Source organism: Zonotrichia albicollis, chromosome 9, assembly GCF_047830755.1.
Source record: "Zonotrichia albicollis isolate bZonAlb1 chromosome 9, bZonAlb1.hap1, whole genome shotgun sequence".
NCBI classification, from domain to species: domain Eukaryota; kingdom Metazoa; phylum Chordata; class Aves; order Passeriformes; family Passerellidae; genus Zonotrichia; species Zonotrichia albicollis.
Genome location: NC_133827.1, coordinates 28011552 through 28037803, shown reverse-complemented (window position 1 = coordinate 28037803; position 26252 = coordinate 28011552). Strand labels below are relative to the sequence as shown.

General features: G+C 40.0%; 1 protein-coding gene across 1 annotated transcript in view; it reads left to right on the top strand.

The window, feature by feature from the left end:
• The window catches only part of SLC9A9 (solute carrier family 9 member A9), a 182523-nt gene extending 157200 nt beyond the window's left edge, over nt 1–25323 (top strand). The window contains exons 15-16 of the mRNA XM_005489442.4: nt 18228–18333; nt 18822–25323. Of these exons, the coding sequence (XP_005489499.2) occupies nt 18228–18333; nt 18822–19040 (325 nt within the window). The 3' untranslated portion in view covers nt 19041–25323. The remainder of the gene's footprint in view (nt 1–18227; nt 18334–18821) is intronic.
• The last annotated feature ends 929 nt before the right edge of the window (nt 25324–26252 follow it).

The window sequence follows — 26252 nt, the reverse complement described above, 5'->3', positions numbered from 1 at the left end:
ATGCCTGGTAGTAAATCCAAGCTAGAATGGAAAATAAAATAGATCTTTGTGTTTACTCATACTGTAGTAACTGTCAAACAACACTAAGGATTTTTTTCTCAACGAAGAATATGCTTTCAGCAAAGAAGGAGATTTGTAAACATATTTCAGGTTACAACTAAAAAATATGTTTTGATTCAAGAGTAGAAACTTGAATGTTTCCTGGTGTTCCTTGGACAGATATCAAGCTGGGGCATCAGTTCTTGTGTTTCTAATAGCTGGAGTAAGTTATAACAAATCCACAAAGCCAGCATGTACTCAAAACAATACAAGACATTTGAAATGCAACACACAAACCTAATTCAATCATAACAATATTCAGCTGACAGAGAAAAGCAAGATGCAAAAACATCCAAAACAAATTTCAGGTTTAGTAATCACAAAGGTCAACATATTTTTAAAGTATTTGTGCATTTAGATACAAAGAAAAAAAAAGAGTGTAACACATTACTAGTCCTCAGTTACAATGTAGTATATTAAATGCAGAAATTTTGAATGTAATTCTGAATGTCAAAAAAAAAAAAAAAAGCTATTACCTGTGCATTTAAAAAGTGAGTTATGGGGAAAGAGAAAAGTGCCTGGAACAGAAGCCAGAAAAAGGCAAAAAACTAGCAGGGAAAAGCTACAGACAGGATGTTTGTTTTATCTGTGACTGACCAGAATGCTGACCTGACCACAGGGAGCAGGGAAGGAAATCAGCCCTCCCCCTTCTCTGTGTGTTCCCACTCAAAGTCTCCAGTGCTAGCGGCTGCCTCTGCTTTCCTCAGCAGCTCGATCCATGCAGGATATTGCCTTTCCCCAGTCCTGGCTGCTGGGGAGCAGGCTCTGAGCAGAGCAGGCAGACCTGTGCCTAGCGAAGGAAGGCTCTGAGAAGGTCTCTAAAGACAGAACGTGTCGAGAGGACAGGTCCATCTACTTCTGATTGATTAGCAGAGCACTACTCCTCTTGCCAAATGTTTTACAGTGACACTGAGATGACTAAAAAATATTCCTATAGCAGAACAACCTCACGTGGGCAAAACTGAGTTGTTAGGCTACTTTTTTTTCCCCAAAATACTCATTTAGCTACAGGGTTTTTTTCTGTATGTATTTGCTTTCTTACTGACTCCAACAGCCTCTTTTCATAGTATCCAGTTTCAAACACACAAAGGATGGGTCTCTCTGGATACCAAAACGAAAAAAGCAGATAACACCTTGGGAAAGGGCCGACTTTATTACAAAATACCATGCCCCACACACCTGGCTTTTTCAGTACAGGAAATCCTTAGCGTGACTTGACAATAATCTTCTGGATAAGCATCTAAGCCTGCAGAAATCAGTGCACTCAGCACTGGACCATGCTGCATTTGAAAACACAGAAGACCAAAGCAAAGTTAAAGAATGCCATTTTTTGCACAGTAAATAGCCTTCTTGGCTAACTAATGTAAATAAAATTCCATAAAATAGTCTTCCATTTTGCAGGCAGATATCCTAAACAGATTTCCTAATTCTAATAATACTTAGATTTATTATGCTATTTCTCACTTTTCTATTTCCTCTTTAGTCTGTCACCCAAGGGCATCAATTACTTCTTGTTTTTTAGTATATACTGACTTTGCATAGACATCTCACATGATGTATTTCTTATATTATTGTGCTTCTCTGTGTAAATAATTCTCTAAAATGGTTGCAGTGCTGAGCAAAAATAATATTTATATACATTATGCTCCTGATATATTTAGGGCTGTAAGCTTGTTTCATAGAGCTATAGCATGATTCATAGGATAAACTCAAAGGAACAAAACTTGGACTCAAGAACACACTTTCAGGGTACCCAAGTAAAATTATACAAGGGCATGAGAAGCAGTATACCAGAGTTATATAATTTCCAGGAAAAGTGTCAAAAATAAGTTAAAAGCTTCCCAGCCTTTACAAATGGTGATGGTTATCAATCTAAATGGCAGACATGCTACTCTTTATTTGTGAACTGTTTCCAGAAGCACCTGCATTCTGTGGTGTCAATTCCTGGCCCAGATGTCTGTATTGCCACCAGCAGGCAAAGCCTTTAACCCAGCTGCCATCCTGGAGCGTGCCTGAAGGCTGGCATCCCCTGCCAGCTGCCACTGCTGCTACTCTGCAGATGTGCTCACAAGAGGACAGGACCCTTTGAGGGTAGCTTTTCCCCATCCCAGCAGAGCCAACTGGCTATTTAAGGCATAAAGAGCCACATGTTTGCATCAGAGACTGAATCCCAATTTTTAGAAAACCCCTTCAGGTACAGAGTTCTCTTGGTTTCTCACAATAGAACAACTTTACCTTGTCTAAATGATTAAATAGTCCCTGAGGCAGAGAGATGAATGCACTGAAGCCTGTCTTTGCTTCATGAGGAAAATTGAGGCTCACATCTAAATAGGTAAATAGTACTATCACTACCATCACAGATGGGACCCTCAGAGGCTGTCACAGAATGCCATGGAGCCCTCACTGTGGTTCACCTTGCAACTCTGGATGAGGCAAAGGAAATGTGAAACAAGGCTTTGGAATGTGCTCTGTTCCCCTGGGCCAGAGGTGTCTGGAGTTCTGGGAGGCAGCAGTGCTTTCCAGAGAGAATATCTAACACCAGACTCTAGTTCAAAACCCAAGGCAGATCCACTGATGTCAGTGCCCCCCAGAGCAGTGAGCTAAACAGGGAGAGGAACTTTTGCTTCCCACCCTCTCTAAGCAGCTCATTTTAATGTAGCTTCAGAGAATTTTCACTCATCAGGACACTAAAGTCTCTTTATAACTAAGCCTTGTTACAATAGAACTCAAAGCTGTCCCACAGGTACTTTAGGGTCTGGCATGCAGTGCTGACTGTGACAACACCCAAATATCCCAAAGAATCAGTTTCACAAACATACTTCATAAAGACTTTATAGAACTTCAGCAGATGGAGTTCCATAACTCCTGTACACACTACATAGCACCTACACAAATGAGAGGCTCAGGAGCTTGCTGAGAAAATGGTTTATCAACAAGGACCATAGAACTTCAGCCCCTGACCTATTATAACAAAATAATATCATAACTACACGAGGGTTACATTATTATGTAACTACCACCACACTTGGTTCACCGCTGATTGCAAAAATTAGTTACTTCCTTCTCTGTTTTTAAAAGAGGTGTCTGCAGCCTGGGCAGTGGCACAGGGCATCCCTGTTTCAGAACAAAGTCCTGCCCAGTCACACTGGCTAGACAGGATAAGGGGAAAGGGAAGCAATCCATCTTTGCAGGACTGTGTTGCATGGGCTTGCTATTTTCATTTGGCAGTTTGGTTTCTGTGACTGCTGCTCTGTAATGTTTCTTTCTGTGAAATGTCTCTCTTCCCCTGTTCTCAGCATTACCCCCTTAAGCAGGGGGAGAACTTCCACCCAATCTTTATTCAAAGTCACACTGGCTCCATAGAGATATTTTAAAACTGACTTAAAGTCAGGCAAAACCTTGAGTGGACACCTTTAGTGCACTAGACACTCAATGTACCTAATTTATGATTGAATTACCTGATTTAAAGTTTCAGCGGTACAGCCCTGAATATAAATGTGCCCAAAGCTAACAAATTAAATAGCAAAACACAGCAAAAAGTCTGAGCAGTCTAGCAGTTCTTTGGAGAGATGCCAAAGTTTAATAGCACAAACAGAATAAATAAACTCTATGAACAAATCAATTTTTCAAAGGTAACATCTGTTCTGCACCGGCTCCTGGTGTGAATAGATTCATCTGTGCACGCATACAAGTGGGCTAATGGGATTCAGTGTGCTCCAGTACCCATCAGCATGCTTTGTCTTCATCAAAAACTCTAACGTGGATGGGACTCCAAGAGTTTTTCTGAAACAAGCCAAACAACTTATATCTACTTTGCAAACTGTTTCATATGAATCATTACATTAAACTCTTCGAATCAAACCCGGAGGATATTTACTCAGAACTGTAAAGAGATAAAAGAGTCTGATAAACTGTCTGAGAGAAACTGTTTCCCCTTGGTTCCAATTTTTGAATCTTGGGCATTTGATAGATTCCCAAGACTTCATAAACACCAAAACTGTCCTGTGCCAGAAGTCATGTGTCTGCTTTGGCTTATGCTATGCTTCAACAATTTAAACCAAACTTTCCATAGAGTATGCGACACAACCTAGTTATACCAAATATAAAAGAGGCATTAAACAAGCTGCAGAAAGGATCTTTTATCTTTGTTTTATGATTTCTCTGAAGGAGCAGAAATCAATGCTTTGGCTGGGTAGAAATTAGACTTAATATTATGCTATGCATAAACACTGTTTAAATCTTAAAACTATTAAAATTAATCTTGCCTTTACACAGCTCCATTATAAAGATAAGGAAAATGGTGGGTTTAGAGTGTTGAGTTCTTTCTCAATACTTCAAAATTGCATGTTGGTTTAGTTTCTTTTCTATAACTATTTCCCACTACAACTTTTTATAAACACCCTTTAATGCTTTCTTTTTGTTTTTTCCCCAGCATGATTTTCATTAAATTTTGCTCACAATGTAAAGCTATAGTGTCTTACTAGCAAATTAATTATTACTATGAGTTGTTCGTTTGAGGACAGATATCTGGACATTATGTGACTCTAACACCTCCTGGGAGCTGTGCAGTAGAGGGAAGGAAGCTGCATCCTGCAAAACCCAGGGAAAGAGGCTGGGTCAGGATCGCCCTTCACGTGTGGCAGGGCAGCCTCACCTTGCAGCGGCTGCTGCACCAACGGCGTTGCTGCAGGGCAGGAGAGCTGAAGAGCTTGGCAGGCTCCTGCTCTCAGCTGACACCTCCTTCCTGCCCTGCACCCCTCACTCCTCACAGGGGAAATGCACAGCTTTGACCCAAGGCCTGGCAGAGGCTGCACCCACTGCAGCTGGCACAGAATGGGGCAGGCAGAGGGCAGGGAGGGAGGGAACAACACCATTTGGCCATGCTGAGGAAACACCTAAGCTCTGACACCACACCATTAAGGAATTTTCAATTTCAGCCCAAATAAGACTCAGAAAAGCAGCTGTGATTGACAGCAACATTAATTCAACTGTAGCCAGCTCCAGGATCAGATAACATTCAGCAGCAAAAAGAAAATGGGCACATTAATGCCCGAAAGTCAAAGAGAAACTCATTTTGAGGAAATCACTCCTGCACTGGGTAAAAGGGTACTGAGAAAACAGAATGAAAACAAACAGAAAAAACCCAAATTGTTAGTTATTTCTTAGGGTTTGAGTTTTTACTTTTTCTAGTTTTAATTTTGGTCTTTAATGGTGAGTAGGCACCATTTTAATTGTAAATCTCTTTTTATGCTTAAATTTGGGGTGAGGTATGACAGTGAATGCGTGTATAAACATGATAGAAGACTCCTGCACGATATTAATGAAAAATCATCAGCTTATTTTTTTATTATTACTACTATACTCTTTGTTCTCAGAACAATCAGTAACAAACTATAGGCTCTGCTGCACTCAACACTGCACAAAAACCAAAGTTTTCCCACACCCTACAGGACAGCAACCTGCAAGACATAACACCATACAGAGACACAGATAGTTTTCTTTCTATACTTCTCTCTATTATATAGTATATTTTTAATATAATATTATAACACTTTAAGGAACTCAAACTAGTTAAAGCTTTTCTGAAGCATCTGTCTAAGAAAACTCAGTGGAAGTGAGAGGGACAACACAAAGAATGTGCTAGCTGGAAAATGTAATATGTAGATAATGTGCTAAGATGATGCAGAGGTAGAGGGACAATTCTTAATCCTGAGTAAGAGAGGAATGATGGGGTGGGAGTTACTGTGAAAGTTATGTCAAGCAGAAAAGCCAAGGAAAAAGACAAAGAGTGAAAAGAAAGAAGAAACAAAAAGGGAGGACAAACTGTGTACATGGATCCCCTGGGATTAAGAATGACAAATCATCACCAAGTCTCAAATCTAGGGCATAAGGCAACAACCCCTTAGCAGGACCCACTCTTAGTAACAGCAGCACACCTAAAGGCTTTGCTCTTCTAAAGCTGCAGTGTTTCAGCTCCAGAAGTCGGAAAATATCTCTACTATTTTCATTCAGCATGCAGTGTACACAATGGTACAAACCAATGTTTATCCACAAAGGCTATTTTTTCCTTTAAAACTATTTTGCTCAGGTTTGAGTGATCAGTGCACGTGCTACTACTTTTTTTATCTACCTGTCCACTGAGGGCTTTGCTCAGCTGCCAACTCTCCAGCCAAACATCAGGAGTCAGTACAACATGACAAGCTGATGAGCCTCCTCTCCTAACCCCTTCATCTAGCTTGCTTAACAGAGGGTCAGAATCTTCCAGTTGCAAAATTCATCCAATTATGCTGTTCCTTGTCCCTTGTTATCACCTCCCAACTCCTTCAAGTTCACACTAATTTTCATGGTATAAGCACAAATACACATGTACAACAGTTTACCTTGGCATCTAAAAGACAAGGATCAGTAGGGCAGGTTTAGAACTGGAGGAGCGAAGAAAGTGAATCACAAGTGTATTCCAAAATAATCATCCCTTGGTTACTGAAAAAACATTCAAAATGGAAATGTTTATATGAGTTCAAATACCTTTTAGCTATTTGAACTCATATAAAGCATTACACTGCCAATAAGAAAATCAGGCTTCTATTAGTACTGGTATTGTGTATTTGAATTTTCTGCCCTTTGCTAGGCTGCCCCATAATGTTATCACACACACAGGGATCAACCATGCCTTAACTGAAAGTCAAACCCTGCAGGTACAGCCATGCAATATTGAGTAACCAGAATGAGTTGATACAGCAGAGGCACAGATACTACCTGGGAGCTGGGACCTGCCAGTCTCAATTCCTGAAGGAAACTGCAGAGTATTTTCTGTGCATTGCTCAAGTGAGGCACAGAACATGACGTGGATGTAGCTCAGCAGGTTATGGCCAAAGACTGAATGAGTTCTCTCAGATTCCTCGGTGACAGAGCTGAGATGCAGGCCAATAAAACAACCTGACACACACAATCTCAAAATGATGATAGGTCTGTTCTAAGTTCCATCTCATCTTTACACAAGCACAGAAGGCTGATTTAACCATTCAGACAATGTTACTGCAGCCATAAAAGATAATCTGCTGTCATCTTTTCTTTCAGGTTAAAAAGTCTTCTGCTTGCCTCTCAATATGATGTTTTAAGTGTTTCTTTGTCAAAACTGTGAGGTCAAAAGAATGCTCTGCTAATAAACCTTTCTGCATCTTAAATTCCTTCCACTTCATGTGTCACAGGCTCCTTTCAGTTTGCTCACCTGAGAAGGTTCACAGGACAATGCCTCGGTGCCCCAGAGTGACAGGAGAGGAAACCTGCACGTCTCAGGCACTTCTCATGTGTCAGAGTGCTTTACTGTAAGTGACAATCAATGTGATACTGAGAAAAACAACTCGAAATAAGAAAATCAAGGAGGGAATGATTCAGAGAGGGCATAACATTTTATAGTAACTGATATTCACAAACACAGCAAAGGACAGCCATGCAACACCGCCAGATTCAAAATCCTCTGTTGCCAAGACTGGGGCTTGAGGCACACCCATTATGCTCTCCCTTACCTTCCTACAGGTCCTTTCTAAGATGACCCAAGCCAGCTAAACAGGAAATTAATTTCTTATCTGTCTTCAAATGCACACTATTCCCTTTTGTCTCTCTCAAACAGTAATATCCCATGAGGCAGGGTACCTTATGTGCCTTACTCAGAACTACACATATAGACCTGATTTGCTACTTCAACCTTGTCCAGCCAAACAGTTCTTATCGAAGACAGATACTGGTATAATCTGACACAATTGGCTTTTGTTAAAAACACATTGCATTTTATCCAATTTTCCATGTAACTCCATGTCCTTGAACTACCCTTTTCCTTCAAAAGTGGTTCAAAGACTTTGTTTGGTACTGAGGTCAGATATACACAGCCATCCTCAATCCAAAATATTTACAAATCTCTGTCCTTGACTACTACCATAAGTCAGACAAAGCTGTATTAAATGTGATGGTCAAATTTTTTTCAACTGAAAACTCAGCTTTCAACTGAATGAAAAAGCCCTTGGAAAAATTTTGACTTTTCATTGAAGTGTCTGGCATCTAAACCCTGAATTATTTCCTACTGAGAAATCACAGATATTTCTATTATAAATCATAATCTAACGTCTTGCAGAAATTTAGTTAAAATCCCTCACTAATCAGCTTACCGGAGAGTGGACCAAGAACTACTATGAAAGAGTCTGGAACCAAGTTACAAGAGTGAAATCTGAGTGGCAAACTCAAAGTTTTGGTATCCACTCTAGATTAGGAGTTAGCACAGGACTTGTTAAAGACGGGAAAGAAAAACAGTGATCTCAATAAATGTGTTCCTTAACCAAATCATGTTCATAGAATAGCTGTACCTGCTCATGCATAACATTGGTGGCTTTTGTATTAGGAGCAGCTCATGACTGAAACCCTGACAAGTGACTTCCTCCCTGTAATCAAACACAGAAAACCTCATGCTCATTCACGCTGTACTGTACTTTTCCCCACCTCTATCACAGTCTGTATTTGTGTCAGGGCAGCACCAGTGTGTGTGTGTGCAGTGTACTGGCAATCAACACAAGGGACTGATGCCAAGCACAGAAGTCACTTTTCACACTTGCAGAAATCTGTCTTGTTCCCACCCACATCCTGCCCCACGTTTGTCCAGCTTTGCCCATCACATCCCACTGTCCCCACTCCCAGCATTCACAGGCTCACAGGAAACCTCAGGCCCTCTCAAGACAATTGTCCTGCTCCAGACTAGTGAGGGACAGGAGCAGGGAGATGAGCCACCCTGGCTGAAGATCTGGCTTTTCCTATTTCTGATTTATATTTGATCACTGCTGATCAAAAGGTAATTTGATCTCTTAATATGTATCTCCTCTGTTCTGTTATTTTAATCTGGCACTGTTCATAAAGTATTCTGGTTTATGTATTCAGAATTTTAAACTAATATTATAATAAATACCTCATATTTCTTTCCATGATCACTAACCTATTTTATTCTTAGATATGAACCATAATTAATTATCCTCATTTGTTCTTTGCACTAGAATTTCCATATCTCTTAGGGAACATTATTTTGTGAGGGCTTTCTAGCAGGTCTTTCTGTATTAAAATATCCTTACAACAGCAAAGATCTGGCTTGCCAGAAGGCTGCTTTCTTTGGATCACAGCAAAACCTATTCCTGGGCAATGTGTCTTCACATCTTCAACACAGAGCCCTCCCCTTCTTAATGTGCTTCCTTCAGAAACCTATTAGAGAGTTCCAACTTCACCCAACCAGCTACTTGTGCCTATTACAGGGGTTACACATTGGAAAAATCTGCTGGAGAATCTGAATGCAGCCCTTGGACCAATCTGCTCACAGGAGTAGAGATTTTCAGAGGATGTATTAAAATAAAGTCTTGTATTAGCAGGACTTTACAAAAGTTGTTCTGCTCTCAGCACAAGGAGATGTAAGGACTGCTTGTTTTAAGCCAGTCCCAGCACTTCTTAGTCATTACCAATGTGCCCAGAGGTACAGCATGCTACTGAGCAAAATACACTTCTGCAAAATGCTAACCATGTCCTGATCTTGCCACACAGCTTTTGAATCTCCTTCCGTGTCTGGAACGAGCCTGGTTTCTCACAGTGCCACAACAAGCAATGCTACATTTCCATGAGCACACTAAGTTGTGCAGGTGCTGTCAGCTCACTCCAGGGCTTCACCCAGCACAGCTCCTGTTGGGATGCTGCTTTTGCATTCCAGGGAGACACACACAGTCCTGGCTACAAGTTCTGTTTGTACACTCATACTGGACTAAGAGAGTAGCACTCCAGTCTCTCCTCACCACTGTACCAAACAGTTTTTGGAGACTTTCTCAGAATTTTCATTTTCCTTGGATCTACTGTTCCCCTCAGACATGACACCAATCTCATTTTTTATTCTTTATACCAGTCTTCTGACAAAGAAAGAGATTCTATTATATTTATACAGATTTTCTTTTCTAAAATATATAGTGAACAGTCACTTTTGTTTCTATTTTTTTTATCTTTACAGAAACAAGCAAGCATCAGAATAAAGTAGATATTGTTCCTCCAAGCCTTCTTCCATGTTTGTTGCTTGTCCCTCTATTAAATTTTGCAAGAAAAGAAGTTCTTTACAGGATTTTTCTCACAAGGGATTGTATTTTCCTTTCAAGTTGTACCTTTTAAACTCTGAGAGCATTCTTTGACTTGTGGCAATGCAGAAGCTGGAGATTGCTCAAAAACCCTCTCCATAGATCTGTGAACTATTTTAACTATTGTAATGCTGCTATATCTCATGTATTTGATTAAATATCTCATCTGACTTCCTGAAAAATGCCAAATAATTCTTTTTCTACTTTAAACAATTTTGGTGCATTGGCTTTAGCTCTCCATCACCAGAGGCCTGTAGAAAGACTTAGTCCAGCTGTACTCACAGACTTCTAGCAGCCACTTCCTTGCTTTGCTTTCACTGCAGTATTTTAGTTTGAGCAGAATGCTGCCCATTGGTTTGGAAACTCTTGCTCAGATTATTCTCTTGTCGCCCTCTACTTCCATCATCCTCCTGCTCCCAATGTTCTCCTTTTACAGGGTAGCGACCCTACAACCACTGGTATCTCCTCAGGAGCTGTCTTGGTGCAGATTCATTTTACCTGACATAATTTATTGATGAAAAGCTTCTGAAGGCTTTCACTTTATTTGAATCAGACCTTCTCTCTTCTGATACTGAAGCAATTTACTTGATCAAAAACAATTTGTACTTCTACTTCACTGCATTTAATTTTTAAGGTTTATTCTCCCTGCAGTCTGCAAATGATTGGATTTGTGGTGCCACTGGTATTAAACGGTCATTAGCAAGGGGTGTAACCACTGCCAGTTCACATTCTTCACACATCTGCTTTCTGGAATACTTCTCTGCCAGATGGTGATGCCAAGGACAATCTCATGAAGCAATCTTCCACACGGAGTGCAGAAAGCCCTGCTAACTTCCTGTGCTTCTAAATTAGTTCCCTCTGCCAGCACCAGGGTTCAAGTGTTTTATACAAAAGCTGCACTTCAAGTGAAGAGCTTCAAAGTGATCTCACCTGAGGCAGCTGGCACCAGAGACTTCCTAAGGCTTTAAGGGCCTGGGCACAGCCAGGTCACAACAGAGTTCATCCTTCCTAATGCAATAATTATTCTTACTCATACCAATGGTAGCTCCCATTCTGTAATCATGTTAAATGTACGAAATGCAGAAGTTCCTCTTCTGTAGGAAAATAAACCCTATTGCCAAGCTACAGGCAGAGCAGTTTTGGAATGTCCTGAGAAATTTCTATGCCTTAAAACATGCCAGGAAATCCTTTTAAATTTTCCGAGGTCAAATTTCTTTTTATGAATCCCATGTTCACTCAGATTCTCACTAGCTAAACATTTACAGTTTTGCTGGGTTTGGTGCCATACTTATTACACAGAATTTACATGGTTTTTATCTTTTTCTTCTAGATGTATTTAATGTAGTGCTTTCTTATGATGAAAATGGAAGTCTTTTATACACTCCTGGTTTCCTTGGTATGGAGAACATTGTGTTTGATTTCTTATATTTTGCCTTAGGAATTCTACATCCTCATGTTCTGAAGTGAGATTCATTTCACCAAGTTTTACTTACTTAATTATTGGGCATCTACATCTAATTGAATTGTTTAAACTGTTTACAGTCCAGAAAGGGAAAGAAACTCATCCTAATCTCAATTCATTCCAATTATGAATGACTCCTTTCAGTGCCGGAGTTAAGTCTTGGATTTGGCCGTTTCTCTTTGCTGATGAAAAAGTAAGACTGGCAGGTTAGATGTCTGCCTGATAACCTGCTAAAAGATGTCTGAAAATAGGGGGATACCAATGATGCCAACTTAACATCACATACATTTTTCAGAAAAGTCCTGTGCATATCCTGAACACCAATGTGATTTGCGCAGCAGCCTCATCTATTCGCTGTGTGTAGCTGACTCTTGTGCATCTCTGGTGGTGCTGTTTTGTTGGTTGTACGTTTTTTGGTATTTTTCATTTGTTTGGGGTTTTGATTTTTTGTGGTGGGGGTGGTAGTGCTTGTTTTGTTTGGGGAGGGTTGGAAGGCTATTTTGAGGGGCAGTTGCTAGTTTTTGGTCAGAGGAAGACAAAAAAAGACAAGTAACATTTTCTTGTTACTATACAACTGATGCCAGGGAAAGTCTTTCTTCCATTATCTGCCTCGCGTAGCCTGCATTTTCCAAACTTCCTTCTAATGTTAATTTGTCTCTTCATATATTCTTTTTTAATCTTATATGAGTATTCTTCCACCCTTTGCATGCTCTATCCTTCCACTTTCAAGAGTAGCTGCATTACCACTCATCAGTTATATAAGCAGGTTTCCATTTAGGTCTCTGATTGTTACTTACGTGGAGGCGTTATATTCAGGATATAATAGACTTCAAATAACTTGAGTAAGATGTCTTGATTTTCTGCTCAGGGAGCTATCAGCTGAGACTGTGGTCTGCAAATACCCCAGACACTTTACTCAGCACATATAGGAGAACAAGCCACTTCTCAGTCTGCAGCTGCTTATAGATAAAAAGATGTGACTAAGATCAGTTCCACTGACTTCCTCCATGTTGCCCACATCTCTGCAATGCTTCCAGTTTCAAAGTTGAAAGCAGCAAATTTTTAGCCCTATTCTGCAAAAAAGCCAGAGTTAATTCTTAGGGTCTGACATTATATCTGGATCTGGAATGTAAGTCATACAGACTTTCCCATAAATACAGATTGAACCAGATCTGATTAATACTGATTTTCATTCCTCTCCCTGTTTTCAGACATGAGAAAGACAAAGACAGAAAGAATGAATCTTTAAAAAAAAAGAGACCTGTTGATTTGATTTTGAGCTACAGTATTATTCCTTTTATCCTCAATTGTTTAGTATTTTAAGTTACAACAGTAGCAGACCTTTAATTTTTTTTAACCACTCCTTGAAAAGATTTTTAAAAGTTACAAAAAACTAAAACAGAATTTGCTAGTAACAGCTATATGTCAAAATTAAAATGTCATTTATACCAGATTTAGTGATTCCTCCTCAGCTTTCTCCACAGTGCAGATTAATTTACCTTTACATGTTAAATCACCACAGATCTCATGGGTTTTTCAAACACACATCTGTTATTCTAACAATTATATTCAAAATAACCATTAGCCAATTTTTCAACCATTCTATAGTGATAACTCCCCATCCTCTACAAAGGCCATGGTACACAAGAGCATGTAGAGCATCCTCTCTGGCAAGAGCCAGGAGGAGAGCTCCCCTAAAACCCCTCTCCTGCTCTGGGGCAGATTTTTACTCTGCTGCACATGCCCTGCAGAGCTGGGGATGTCTCTGTGCCTCCCCAGCTCAGTCCTGCACACAGGCTGGGCTCTGCAGCACCCCAACCATCTCAGTCAGCTGCTGGCAGGAGCCAGCCACATGCACAGCTCAGCCAGAGAAAAGCTCCATGGTTTGCCTGCTCCCAGTCAAACACTGCCAAAATGGAAATGTTTGCTCTTTGGGCTAATATGTAATTTATACCAAATCATCCTTTAAATAAGACCCACGCACAAACTGAACTCTAACAAAGAGCAAAATGTGATTTCTCTTTATTATAGAAAACAGACTGAAAAACTGGAAGTTTTTCCAGACAACTTTAATTTCATACCTTTCTTAATTATATTTCTTCATAAACACAACAAAAAGTAGAATTAAAAACTCATAAGTAATCTACAAATTGAGACTCCAAAATATTCACCAAAAGGACACTAAAACATAAAGCTGCAAAGCTCAAGAAATCTTAAAAACAATGCACAAAGGATGAATTTGGGGAGTGGTGACATTAACTTCTAGAGATTCGTGCCTGCAGCAGAAATACAACACCTAGCAGCAGAATACCAAACAACTTGTGCAACAATTGTGCACTTATAGCAGTCTGATATAGGAAAACATCCTCTGAAAAAATATTCTATGTAATTTGGATTAGTAGCACAAGAATTCCTATACTTTGGCGCTTTTTAATAGTAAATGAAGTGCAAGCATATTTTCCTTTGAGGAGGATGGGATTGCCTTCGGTTACAGAGCCCCCATTATGTGATGAGGCAAAAGGCAAACCACCTTTGGGGCCAAATGCAGGATTTTCCAGAGCTGCCACATGTATTTCCACCTGGGACCACAGCTGCTGCTTTGCTGAGGGGGTGGGTGGGGTGCTTGGGTTTGAATTTCTGTGTGGTTGTGTTTGGTTTATTGGGGGGCAGGTGTCCCCTCAGCAAGTTATTTCTCTCTTACTCTGATATTTTTCACAGCAGAGCTAGGATTAGGACTGGGCTAGGTTTTTGCTCCTCCAACAAAAGGAAAGTGAACTCTGAAGTCCAAATCTAAACAGCCACAACATTTCTGTCAGAATATCTTTCTCTGTTTGAACATGATAATCCTTTTTTATCAAAAATAGTGATTTTCACCAGCATCCTCAAAATCTGACAGAACATGTCAATTAAACAAAGCGTGGCCACAGAAATTTTTAAGTTCTGATTGTTCATCCTAATATTAAGTCACAACTTCTCTTTACACCTTCAGTTTTTCTGTATGATGGAAAAGCTAAACATTCTGCAATATGGCTGATGGCAGTTGCATTTCTCCTCAGATTTACCTGGGACTTCTCACTTAAAAATCTTCTTTTAGGTTACCTGTGTCTTTGTGAAGCAGGAGCTACACAGGAGGAAGATTTCAATAATAGATATTTGTTTCAGACAACGCTAAAAAAAAAAAGGGCACAATTCCATGGTTTGATTACTGATAAATCTTCATTAGATTATTTTTAAATACATTGCACTTCGAGTAAAGAGGACATCAGATCAGTCAAATTCAGAATAGACAGAAGCTGAACCAGGACTGAGGAAACAGATTTAGATATTGAGCCTGGTTTCTGTGAGACAGAAAGGGAGAAGAACTGTGCCTGGCAAGACTGAAACTGCCTGGGCAGTTTTAAACAGCAATGAGGCAAACTAGAGTAAACATTTCTGGGTATGTGAACTGAGAGTGGAAGCCAGAGATCAATGGGAAAATGGGTATTTGATTGTAAAAGCAGGGCATGGTAACATTCCTGCATTACATATGGATTAAAATCCTCTGCACGTGCCTACACTGGCACCCTTAATCCAGTTTCAGAGCTCAGCAGGCGCCACCTTTCCAATATTAATGTCATTCTTTAATTCAGGCAGCGCTGTGGCACTGCCCTGGCGTGGGCTGTGTGCCCAGGGAGGGCTGGAGTGCAAAGCAGCTCTGCCCTGCTCTCTTCTCCCATCCCTGAATGGGGCAGGCACAAATTTGGTCTGACTGTAATTTCCCAGTTATGCCAAGAGGTTTGCACTTTGTTTTTTCAAATTTTTAAAGCAGCCTTAGTGCAACATCTACCTTTTTCTATTACACTATTTAAATTACATCTCCCTGGAGATGCAACCAGAGCAGCTGGAGTGTGATAAGGCTTCTTGCCAGCCTTAAAATGCTGTAGGACCCACATCTGATATGCTTTTGAAATGCCAGCACTGCACACACAGATTTTTCTTCCTCTTTTATGCTGCCCTAAACGATGTGATTATGTCTGTAATACTATAAAGCAACTGTGTCAACTATAAAGAGGAAACATTTATGGCATAGGTTATTAAAACAATGAAAAATAGGCCAGGGCAATTTAAGTTCCTTGAGTGGGCTGAATAATAACTAGTTAAATAAGGAACAAAGATAAATAATTTATTACAGAATCAACACAACAAGCACAAGAAAATTGCATTCACTTTAAACTGCATCTCAAGAGGCTTCAGAGCAGAAGCACGGACAGCACACAATGAATGTGTCAGAGCAAATGCAAAATGAAGGGGATTTAGAGAACCTGTTGCAAAATGGAGTAATCACTCAACTTCAGAATATCCACATACAGAAACGCCAGCCAGTGAAACACACCAGACCAAAGTTGATGCTAAAAGTAGTAGTGGCTCAAAGGACTGCAGATTGCTGTGGTGGCTGGGCAGATTCTGCCTCACACACAGCCCCTCCTGCTCCGTGGGGTCAAGGCTCTGTGCTAGCATGGGCAGAACAGGACTCATTTTTACAGAGTGGGATAAATGCTCATTAGGAAATCATAAGGCTGCTTACAAGTAAGGCCTAGCTCAGACATCACTGGATTAAGAAAGGTAGAGTAATACTCATCTTCAATTACTTATTCTGGAAAAGAATGAAAGCACAGAGCAGACAGAACTCAGTACAATCAAATATAACTTCCTATACAAGCCTGCACTTCTTACACTCAGTCTGACAACTCAGTTCAAACAATTCAGGTTGTTTGTAATAACAAAGCAAATATTTCCAAAGATTAAAAACCTAGAACGAGGCTTGTATTTCCATTTTTGGCCTTTTAATTAGGTTTTTCTGAAGTGCTGAAAACAGAGCAACTCCAATTAATGGCTTTAATACTTTGCTTTTTAATAATAGCTCTTAACAGCCTGGCAGTTTGGAGGGCTCAGATCAAATTGGGAATGGATCAGAAAAAGATTGTTTAGCTTGATTTTACTCTAACAGAAGTGAGACAAATCTAAACTTTCCCTACACAATTAGATCTCATGAGATTCTCACCTTGATCATGGTTCTGATAAGAATTTATATTAAGATCTCACCATCTTTTCTGAAGTAGACTTAATTAATTTTTCACACAAACTCCGTATATGACCTTGGGTGAAAAAACCACCCAATCTTCTGACTTAAATTTAAAAAATAAATGGAAAGCAGCTTAACTTTTAAAAATAAATGCAAAATGTGCACATAAAAACACCATTATAAAACAATTTCCATGTCTGCAACATACAGGACATATAAAATTATTTAGCCTTGCAATTTTTAACAGAGATCAGAAGTATATTTTACATCTCTTCAGGACAAAGAATTTGTGCTTTGTGTGTAATGCAGCGATACCATAAACAGCCAACAAGGAAAGAAAAAGAGGCACCAGTGTGGATAGGCACAAGACTCAGTGTTCCTTCCTCAGTATTTCTAAAATATTGCTGCAGAACCTGAATCACTATTATTACATTTGTTCCTTTCCTGTTTAAGGAGGCAGGGAGAAAGACTGGGGAAGATGGCACAAGCCAGAAAGCAAGAGAAGGAGCAGGGGAGAGAAAGTGGGACGACAAATCAATAAAGTAAATTTTCCCTAGCAGCAAAAATAGCTGACAGATCTGCTTCCCAAAGAACACTGAAAATTACTTTGTGAGTAAAAGTGGCAGAGAAGATAAGGCAACTTGAAGGACTCATGGGAGAGCTGCTATTGACAGACATGCAGATGATGTAATTGCTCAAGATGAGCAGGTTTTTCTTTTATCTCAACAAAGCACTTCTGGAAAAAAGATTGGAAAGGCAGGTATGAGACAACAGCATAAAGCCTGTTGCTAACTTACATAATTTTATGTAGAGAAGAGTTGATGTATGAAGTGGAAAAGAAATGCATTGAATGCTGAAGATCAGGTATTGCAGAGAACAACTTACTTCCACTCCCAGTGATAAAGGAATTTAATATTTGATGAAATACATTTTGTCTGTTGAAGAAATATATTGATTTTACAAAAGGCTAAAGATATGTATTTAAGAAAACCATTTGCTACTGTTCTGACATAAATTAGCTGATAAAATGGCATTTTAAATTGTCCTGTTTACTCTTCTGTGTCTTGCTCCAAGTGTGATTTTTTTATGCAATTTGATCAGGAGACAATCTAGTGTACACTTCCTGTGTTTCAGCTCCTGCTGCATTATGTATGCCATGACATTCCCTTCAGCCATTCTGATACCCCTTAAAGACAGGTTTTGAGCATCAGATGGTTTGGGTTTGGGGGGAGTTTTCAGGTTGTTTTTTTCGTGTTACTGAAAAACATTCAACAAGACTGATGACAGGTGAACGTATGCAGTAACGGGGGAGGTGGGGGGACATAAAGAGATAGTATTTTATATACTTCTGTTTAGTTACATGATTTTTTTGTGCTTTACAATTAAATTTCTTAGTGTTATAGAGCAGCATGTTGCCACCAGTGTGGCTATTGCAAATATCCTTTAACAAACCTCCCAGATATCTAAAGCCTCTCCTAACCCACGCCGGGCCACCTCTCACATCGACATTGCCTGAATGGTGCAACCCTGTGGCCAGGATTCTGACCAGCCCCAGGGCATATGGGGTGAGTACCCAGCTTGGTTCATTATATTCTGCTGCTTTAGATTGATCACTTCAGTACAGTCCCTTCAGTACAGTCCCTTCTCTAAAACTTTTTTACTTTTAATGCTAAGCACTATACAATTTCTGCAGTTGCGAAGAAAACAACAAGGTACATTTTCATGAATGGCCACTAAATACTGTGAGTGATATATTCTAAATAATTCATCCAGATGCTCAAAGTATTGGCTACCCATCAGCAATGTTTAAGCACTGAAATGATCTACAACATCTGAAGGGTAGGTTATGTTTCTCAACACTGCTTGAGAGCAGAACATGGTAAGCAACTATTGGATTTAATCAACAAGATGGTAAATGAACACCTGAGAAAATAAGCATGTAATGAAACAAAATGAAAGTGAAATTGCATCAGAGTTCTGTTCATTTAAGCTTTAACAAAACTCTCTCTCAAGAGCCTCTCTTGCACAGATCTTTTTCTTTGTTTCAATACAGGACCAACTGAAGGATGGAGACACAGTTTATATCATCAATAATGATGAATTGACTGAAAACTATGAATCATCTGCTCACATAGCAGTGCCAGCACAGGACAGCACAGCCTCCACCCAGGCTACAGGCAAGGAAGATATTCAGGAAGGAGACCTAGGATTAGGAGGATGCAAACTCCAGCTTCAACACACTGCAGGTCAACCCCAGAATTCATTGGCATGAGCAGTGTAATGTCAATCACAGGAAAGAAGATGAAAACAATGAAGCAAGAGATCCTGTTATGTAAACAAGAGGTCAGAAAAAAAACGTACTAAGCACAAAAATCAAAAAAAAAATTTAGATTTCAGCAACTAACTGCCTGCTTCTCCCAGGAAAGGAGTTTGCTATCATATCCATGCATTTACAACCATATGCAGGTTTTATGACTGTATCAGTTTTTAGGATAAAGGCATAGGGCAGTACCAGCCCACTGTAAATCCATTGCAGTAATGTTTTGTCTCAGCACTTGGCTGTATCTGCCACTCACATGTACACAGACCTTGGAATATTGCTTGGAGTCTTCAGTAAGTTGGAATGGAGAGAACTAACTTCCTAACATTCATGCTCACATGATGACAGCTCTTTTCTACAGCTGGTCCTGACAAGATCCACACATAACTACTCAGTAGCTATTACATTTATAAGGAGAAAGCAGAAGATTCCTTGTCCAAGGAGTGTGTGATGTGAAAATGCTTAAAACATGCTTTGCAGCACCTCAGTCTTCACAGATAAAGCCTCATGCCCATGGTATACACTTGTCCTGACATCCAGCCAAATATTTTCTTTCTAAATGCACCTTATAGCCTGGTCCACAGAGGGTTTCTCTAGGCTGCCACAAACTGAACACTGATAGCAGGAGACATGGAGGTGTATGAAATCAGCAACAAACACCTTCATGGCAGCACTGAATGGGCACAACCACTGCTTAAAGCCAGGAGTAATTCCAAAAGGCATTTGTCCTTACAGCTTGGCAACACTCAGAGCTTAAATGGGGGAAAAGGGTTTTTTGTTTTGCAAGATGATTCTAAACATATACTTTGATTTAAGAACCAAAATGTTTGTTTTTTTAGTGTTTAAGAAAAGTTGCTTCTAATCAAATATTTCCGCAAAACAATTATATCTTCAGACTGCCTGCTCCTAGGATAAATTTGTCTGCCTCTCTTCTTATGCTGGGCACTCAATGTTATGCTAGAAATGAGGACTGTGGTGGTTAGAAACAAAAGGGAGGAGGGAAAAAGCCACACACCACACAAGAGACAGGTATCAAAGTGCTCATTGTTCTGCATAAAGACAGTAAATGGATAACCAACTGCTCAGCCATACATACAGCTGGCTGTCAAACACTGTAAGGCATTAGTACAATAGCTTTGGCACACAGCAGAGCAAAACCAGGGACAGAGCCAGGTTCTGTTGTTAGAGCACGTGCCTTTTGTCACAGCACAAGTTTCAACTATGCATGATGATGTTCCTGCTAAGAAAGTCAAAACATCAAGAGTTTTTAAGGAAGATCATCCTTAGTAGACAAAGATACCAAGCAAGAAGAAATTTATCTAGAAAAATAAAAATCAAACTGTCTCTATTGATAAGTCCTAAAGATGAATAGGTCTTAATTTTGCCACAAATAAAATCTAAAATACAAATGTAAACAATTTTTAGTCATTCTTTTCCAGTGTAATTAGTTTCTGGCTATATGTGACTCTAGAACAACCATTTTAATCATAAATTGGAACACAATGGAGTTGTATGTACTGTTACAAAAAATCATAAGCTTAAACTGGCATTTCATTTTTTCCTAAACTCTAATCAAGGATCTTCAAAGGGCCTTAATCCCCATGTGGTTTAAAACAAATAATATTCAAGCATTAACTTATTCAAGATAAGTTCTTAGAAGAACTATTGAATTTCCAACTCCATGCTTTCCTTTGTTTAGCTGCCCGGGCTGGGAAAAGATGCATAGCAACTTGCAAGAAGGGATGGAGAATGGGTAAGGAGGGAAGGGTCTGTCACCAAGTACTGGGAGACAGCAGAGAACAGAGAAAGGAGAAGCAGGCACACACTGGAGTGAGGTGAAAATGTGGCAACCCTGCAAGAAGCTCTTGGGGTAGGTGCTACCACCACCCTGATTCAGCAGCCAGTTTCTGGTGTCAGCCTCTGAAGTACTGAGGTGTGCCACCAGGCTTACCAAGCTTCTTGGATTCCACTCCTTAGATTATACTGGAAATCAGTAAAGCGCTGCAGCATAACAAAGATGCAAAGCTGTTTTTCACAACTGCATCATGAAATGGAAATGACAAGTTCTTCAACAGTTCTGCTCTTATATTCTACTCTGAAATGCATCCTGCAGCATACTGTACAGGGGCTTACTGATTGATTTATCTATTGTGCCTACGTCCAGGTTTCTCACATTTGTACAATGATAAGTGGAGACCTCGGGGGTCTGAAATTCTGTTTATAAAAAAAGTCTGCAACAAATACTTTTCACACTGTTCCAGCCCCATGCCTTCAAGGGCTACTTTACTTGGTAGAAAAAGTCATCCTTATGACAGACAAGCCATACTTCACATTTCACAGGTCAGATTTTTATGCTAAGACTACCAAAGAGGCTGAATCAGTGGTCCCAGCAGGAAGGGCATTTATCATCTGGGATCATGCTCAGCAGCCAAAGTATCGCTGGCTTTTAGGAAAATTAGCAATATGAGCTGCAAGCAAACCTGAAGCTTCTGCTGAATGGCAATAAGATCTCAATTGTCCATTACACTCACCATTTCCCTATTTTAAGATACTCTTTTCGTGACACACAGCTCAAGAGAGTTACAACATTAGAATAAATGACATATTTGTATTCAAGAAAAAATTACTGACAACTAGTAATTCTGCATGACTGTTTAAACAGAGTAATGAATGTTAAGAGAGGTCTTTAATGTAATTTACAGTTTATACACTGGAGATTTAAACTACTCAATATCACACAGTGTTTGACTGAATGTGCAAGTCACTCATAAATGTGAAGCTATTCCTACTATCTGACTTAATCTAATAAAACACTGCCTGGAAAATGAAACGTAATATATATTGTCAAAAACATAGTGACTACATATTCAGAATGAAGGCCAAAATGTGAGGCAAGGTGGAAATCTGGAATACTACTAAAGCTTTCAAGCTTCAAAAGTAATAACTAGCATTTTATACAGAACTATGAAGAGCATTTTGCTAAGTTTGAAAGCAGTGGAAAAAATCCTGGCTACACAGCAGAGCCAGTCCAAAAAAACACTCCACTAAAAATATGAGATCACTATGATAACTTTCACAGAGAAGTGCAATATTTGGTAACCTCACTGGAAACAGGGGCCATTTGAAGTGAACACTCATGTTACTGTGTTAAAAACTTAAACTTCTCAATAGTAAGGACATAAAGGCTATCTCCAAACTGATGAACCCTGTGTATAACCTCAGCCAGGAAACTAATTGCCTTGAAGCCCTGAGAGCAGCTCACAACTTTTTCACCTGGCAACTTACTCAAGTGCCTTGCTGAGCTGGTCTCTTTCTTTTCTTCCTCTGTATTTCGCTATCAGCCATCAGGAAATGTGAGCCCTGTAACACCCTGAGTGCTGTGTCTGTTTGGGTACAACACAAATGCAGCAATATTCAGATCTGTGTTTTAGAGGCACATGAGCACTGCATGTGTGCTTTTGAAATTCTTTGTTTTCATAGAGATTGGGAATTCCTAGGATACAAATATTAACTATAAACTTCAGAGAACCAAGACAACATCCTGAAAGCCACTGCAGAGATTGGAAAATACTATTTCCAACTCAGTATGTTTTGTGATTCTATACTTGTAAAGACAAAATCAGTTTTCCCCTATTTCCTTCTAGCAAAGTAGAAAATAGCCTTTATTGGCATCTTAAAGCAAAGCACTTCTGAGCATTTTAAATAACTTAATACAAGGAAGCTCATCTCTGGCAATATAATCCCAGCAGACACGAGTTCTGCTTAGTGAACTGTAAAGGACTTGTCAAAATTTTATTTTAGAAACTGTATTTCAGAACTTGAAAATTCTCCAGTTGACCCAAATTTTCTAAGCAAATATTAATTTATCCCACTGCCTTGGTCCCATAACCTATCAGTTTTCAGATCATGAAACCTCACCCTTCCTTGGGCTCAGCACTTAGTTTTTGTGGTAGATATTACTGTTCAGGAGAGTTAGACAAAACATGTTTCCTTGAATACTGGTTTATTGGTGTTTTGGGGTTTTTGCTCTTGGTAACCTATACCATTTTACATCATGATCACATAGCAGAGTGCAAGTTTCTGAACAATACAAAAGAAAACTTTGCCACTATAGTAATTACCTCTCCATTTATTCATGCCTTTAAAGTCATTAAAAGAGTAAGACAGCCTAGTGCAATGATGGGCATCAGCCAGGTGAAATCCCCTTCAACAGCCTCATGGTGCAAGTCACACTTCCAGCCTTAAAATTGCCTACTGAACGACCTGGCACATCTTTAAAAATGCAAAACTATTTCAGTCAGCCCCATGGTTCCAATTTATGGCCCATGTTTGCCTTTCCTCTGAGAAAAAGGGACTTTCCTGTAGTTACCCCATGCTGTGTCAGGTGTCCATCTCCCGCTTTGGCTCCACATGGGCCCAGCAGTGCTACAACAGCCACCAGCCAAGACCACCTCACACTTCCATGGAATTTCACAGGAAAAACCCCCAGGCTTCACGCTTCCAATTAAGAAACTGGGATTGCAATCCTTCCAGCTTCCCCACTGCACACAATCACACTGCCTCCCTCCCACAGCAGCCCCCTGGCTCTGGGCACTGCTCCCTCCACACCCAGGGGAGGCAGCGAGGGCTGCAGGAACTCTGCTGCACAATGTGCAACAGGAATGGTTCTGCTTACAAATAAACCTTTCCCCCCCCCCCCACCAGTGTCAGTGTCAGAGCAGAAGCTGCATTTTCCCCCAACTAATTCATTGTTACTGGTCAACATTATTACCCTACAAAAATCATATCTGAGGTATGGAAGAACAAATATTGTTTCAGGCCTCAGAGGCTTCCAAATCTGAGCACATCAAATTAACATCATCCTTCTGAGAACCCAGCAGAGCTTGAAATTCTGGTGCAGGAAGCAGTAGACAATATCCAGGAGCATTTTCCAGCTACTGTTCTACACCATTATTTACCACAAAGCTGTCTGCTTCTGGTGTGCTACAACAAAAGCAGATGGACATTAAAAAAGTATGGGTACTTTACTGAATAAGGACATGAGACTAGATGGAGCCTGCACCCAAACAAGCTAAACACTGAAAGAAAATCTTCTGCCATGATATTAGATATCATGTAAGCCTAGGACAAGTTATATATAAGTGAAATGAAATAGGATAATATCCCATAAGCATAATGAGATTTCTTGTACCAGAGGTAAAGTAACTTTGGAATGTATGCCTGACTGGAAATGAAAACATAAAAGAGAAAACTACACAAAAAAAATGAAGGAAGGAAAAGGGGAGCAAGGGTGGAAAGAATTAGTGCCAAGGAGATTCAAATTGAAAAAGATCAGAAAGATACTCATAGCAACTGCAGGCTAAAACCCAAATTAAGCAGTTTGAGAAACTAAGGATTATCTCAAAGAACACTCCTAAAACTGAGCCACAGATAGCCCTGACACTACTATATTGCAAACCTTAGGTATTCCACAGACTTAAAGGCAGGAACAGCCACCAGCTGAAAATTAACCAAACTTAAAGAAAACTAAGAAAAGGGACCAAAGCTGAAAGGCCAATCCTCCAACAGCACTGTTGGAAAGCAATAAAAAACACAAGCCTTGTATTTGCAGAAGGAAAAATGACTGAAGATATAAGTTGTTCAGCCCTCTTATTTCATCTCTGCCTCCTTCACTAGCAATTAATTTTCTTCACCCAGTTGTCTCTTAGACTTTCTCTAGTTTATCTAGGAGATGAAAACTTTACTTTTCCTGTCCCTTGAGGTAACAGAATTATGAAGTCCTATTCTCCCTCTGCATGATATCCACACCCAGCACAATTTTAAACAGTTCTTCAAAAAGAAACTAATATGATGCAGGATTGCACGAACTACATATAACTTCTACCCCAAATTGTGATCATGCTCAAAATCAGGGGCTCAAACACATGGCAATATCCTTTAGGCACTTCTCTATCACTGCAGATGCTGAGAACAAGAGCTCATGTATTTTTAACTGGAGGAACCAAGAGGAAGAAAAACCCTTAAGAAAAGCTGCAGTGAGGCTGACAGGATATTTCCAGTGCCAGGCAGCACCATCATAAGAGCACTCTGCCTGCATGGTTCTGTCTCACAGTGAGGATGGGCCTTCCCTGGCTTGGGCACACAGGATGGCACTGCCCCAGTAGGGGCTGGCACACAGGCAAGAGCCCCAACACACAGCCTAAATCCAAACCCTCTTCACCCTTTGCACAGATTGCCACAGGGAGGGACAATCCCTCAGCCATGAGAAAGCTCATGCTGAACTGCAGAAAACCAAGCAGACATTTCCAGCTGGCAGAGCAGCAATGTGGTGCTGCTCTCCTGCTCTTTCGTGGTCCAGGCACGTTTTCCTGCTGGTGCTCAGAGAGTACTGCTGCCACTGCTGATTAGAGAAGTGACTGGAGCACCTTTTCTGATGAAAGCTAATGTGAAGTGGACACTTGAGACAAGTACTCCAGTTTCTGCTGAATGAACCACCAGGCCCATGCAGAAAAAATAAGAAAACGCTGTTCTATTTAACTGTTTTGTTTACAGCAAGAATCTGTCTGCAACCACCAAACCCCTGTTATTTGAAGGCCTAAACACCAGTAATGGAGATCTGTTAGGAGCCCTCAAACTCCCTATATTTGACTCAGAACGAGGATCCTCCCCCTCTGCATGAGCTCCCCTATATGCCATCATCTGACAGGGTTTCACACTGACCTGGTTCACAGGAATACTGCAGTGGTCTATCCCTGAACTGAGATTTTCAAGCACTGGAAGAGAATTTCAGTGAAAAGGCACATGGATGCAGATTCTCCAATTCTTAGTGTAGTTCAGGTGCTCTGGGAGGATAACTGTAAACCACAGTTGCCAAAAATTAACTTCCACCTAAAAAACCCCACATACACCTAAGGAGCACTATTGGCACATGTTTGTAACCAAAGGCAGGTGTTCCAGCTAAACTTCACAAGGAATAGAATTCTTATGGCTACTTGACAGAAATCTCCACCTTCTGTACATACAGCTATAAAAGTAATTTGTAATATTCCTTTCTGTTCATGTAATACCCTCAATGAACAAGCAGTGACACACTTAGTGTGCACTAATAAAATTTTGCAAGTGATGAATACTAAAGAACTCACACTGAAACCTATTACAGCCCTA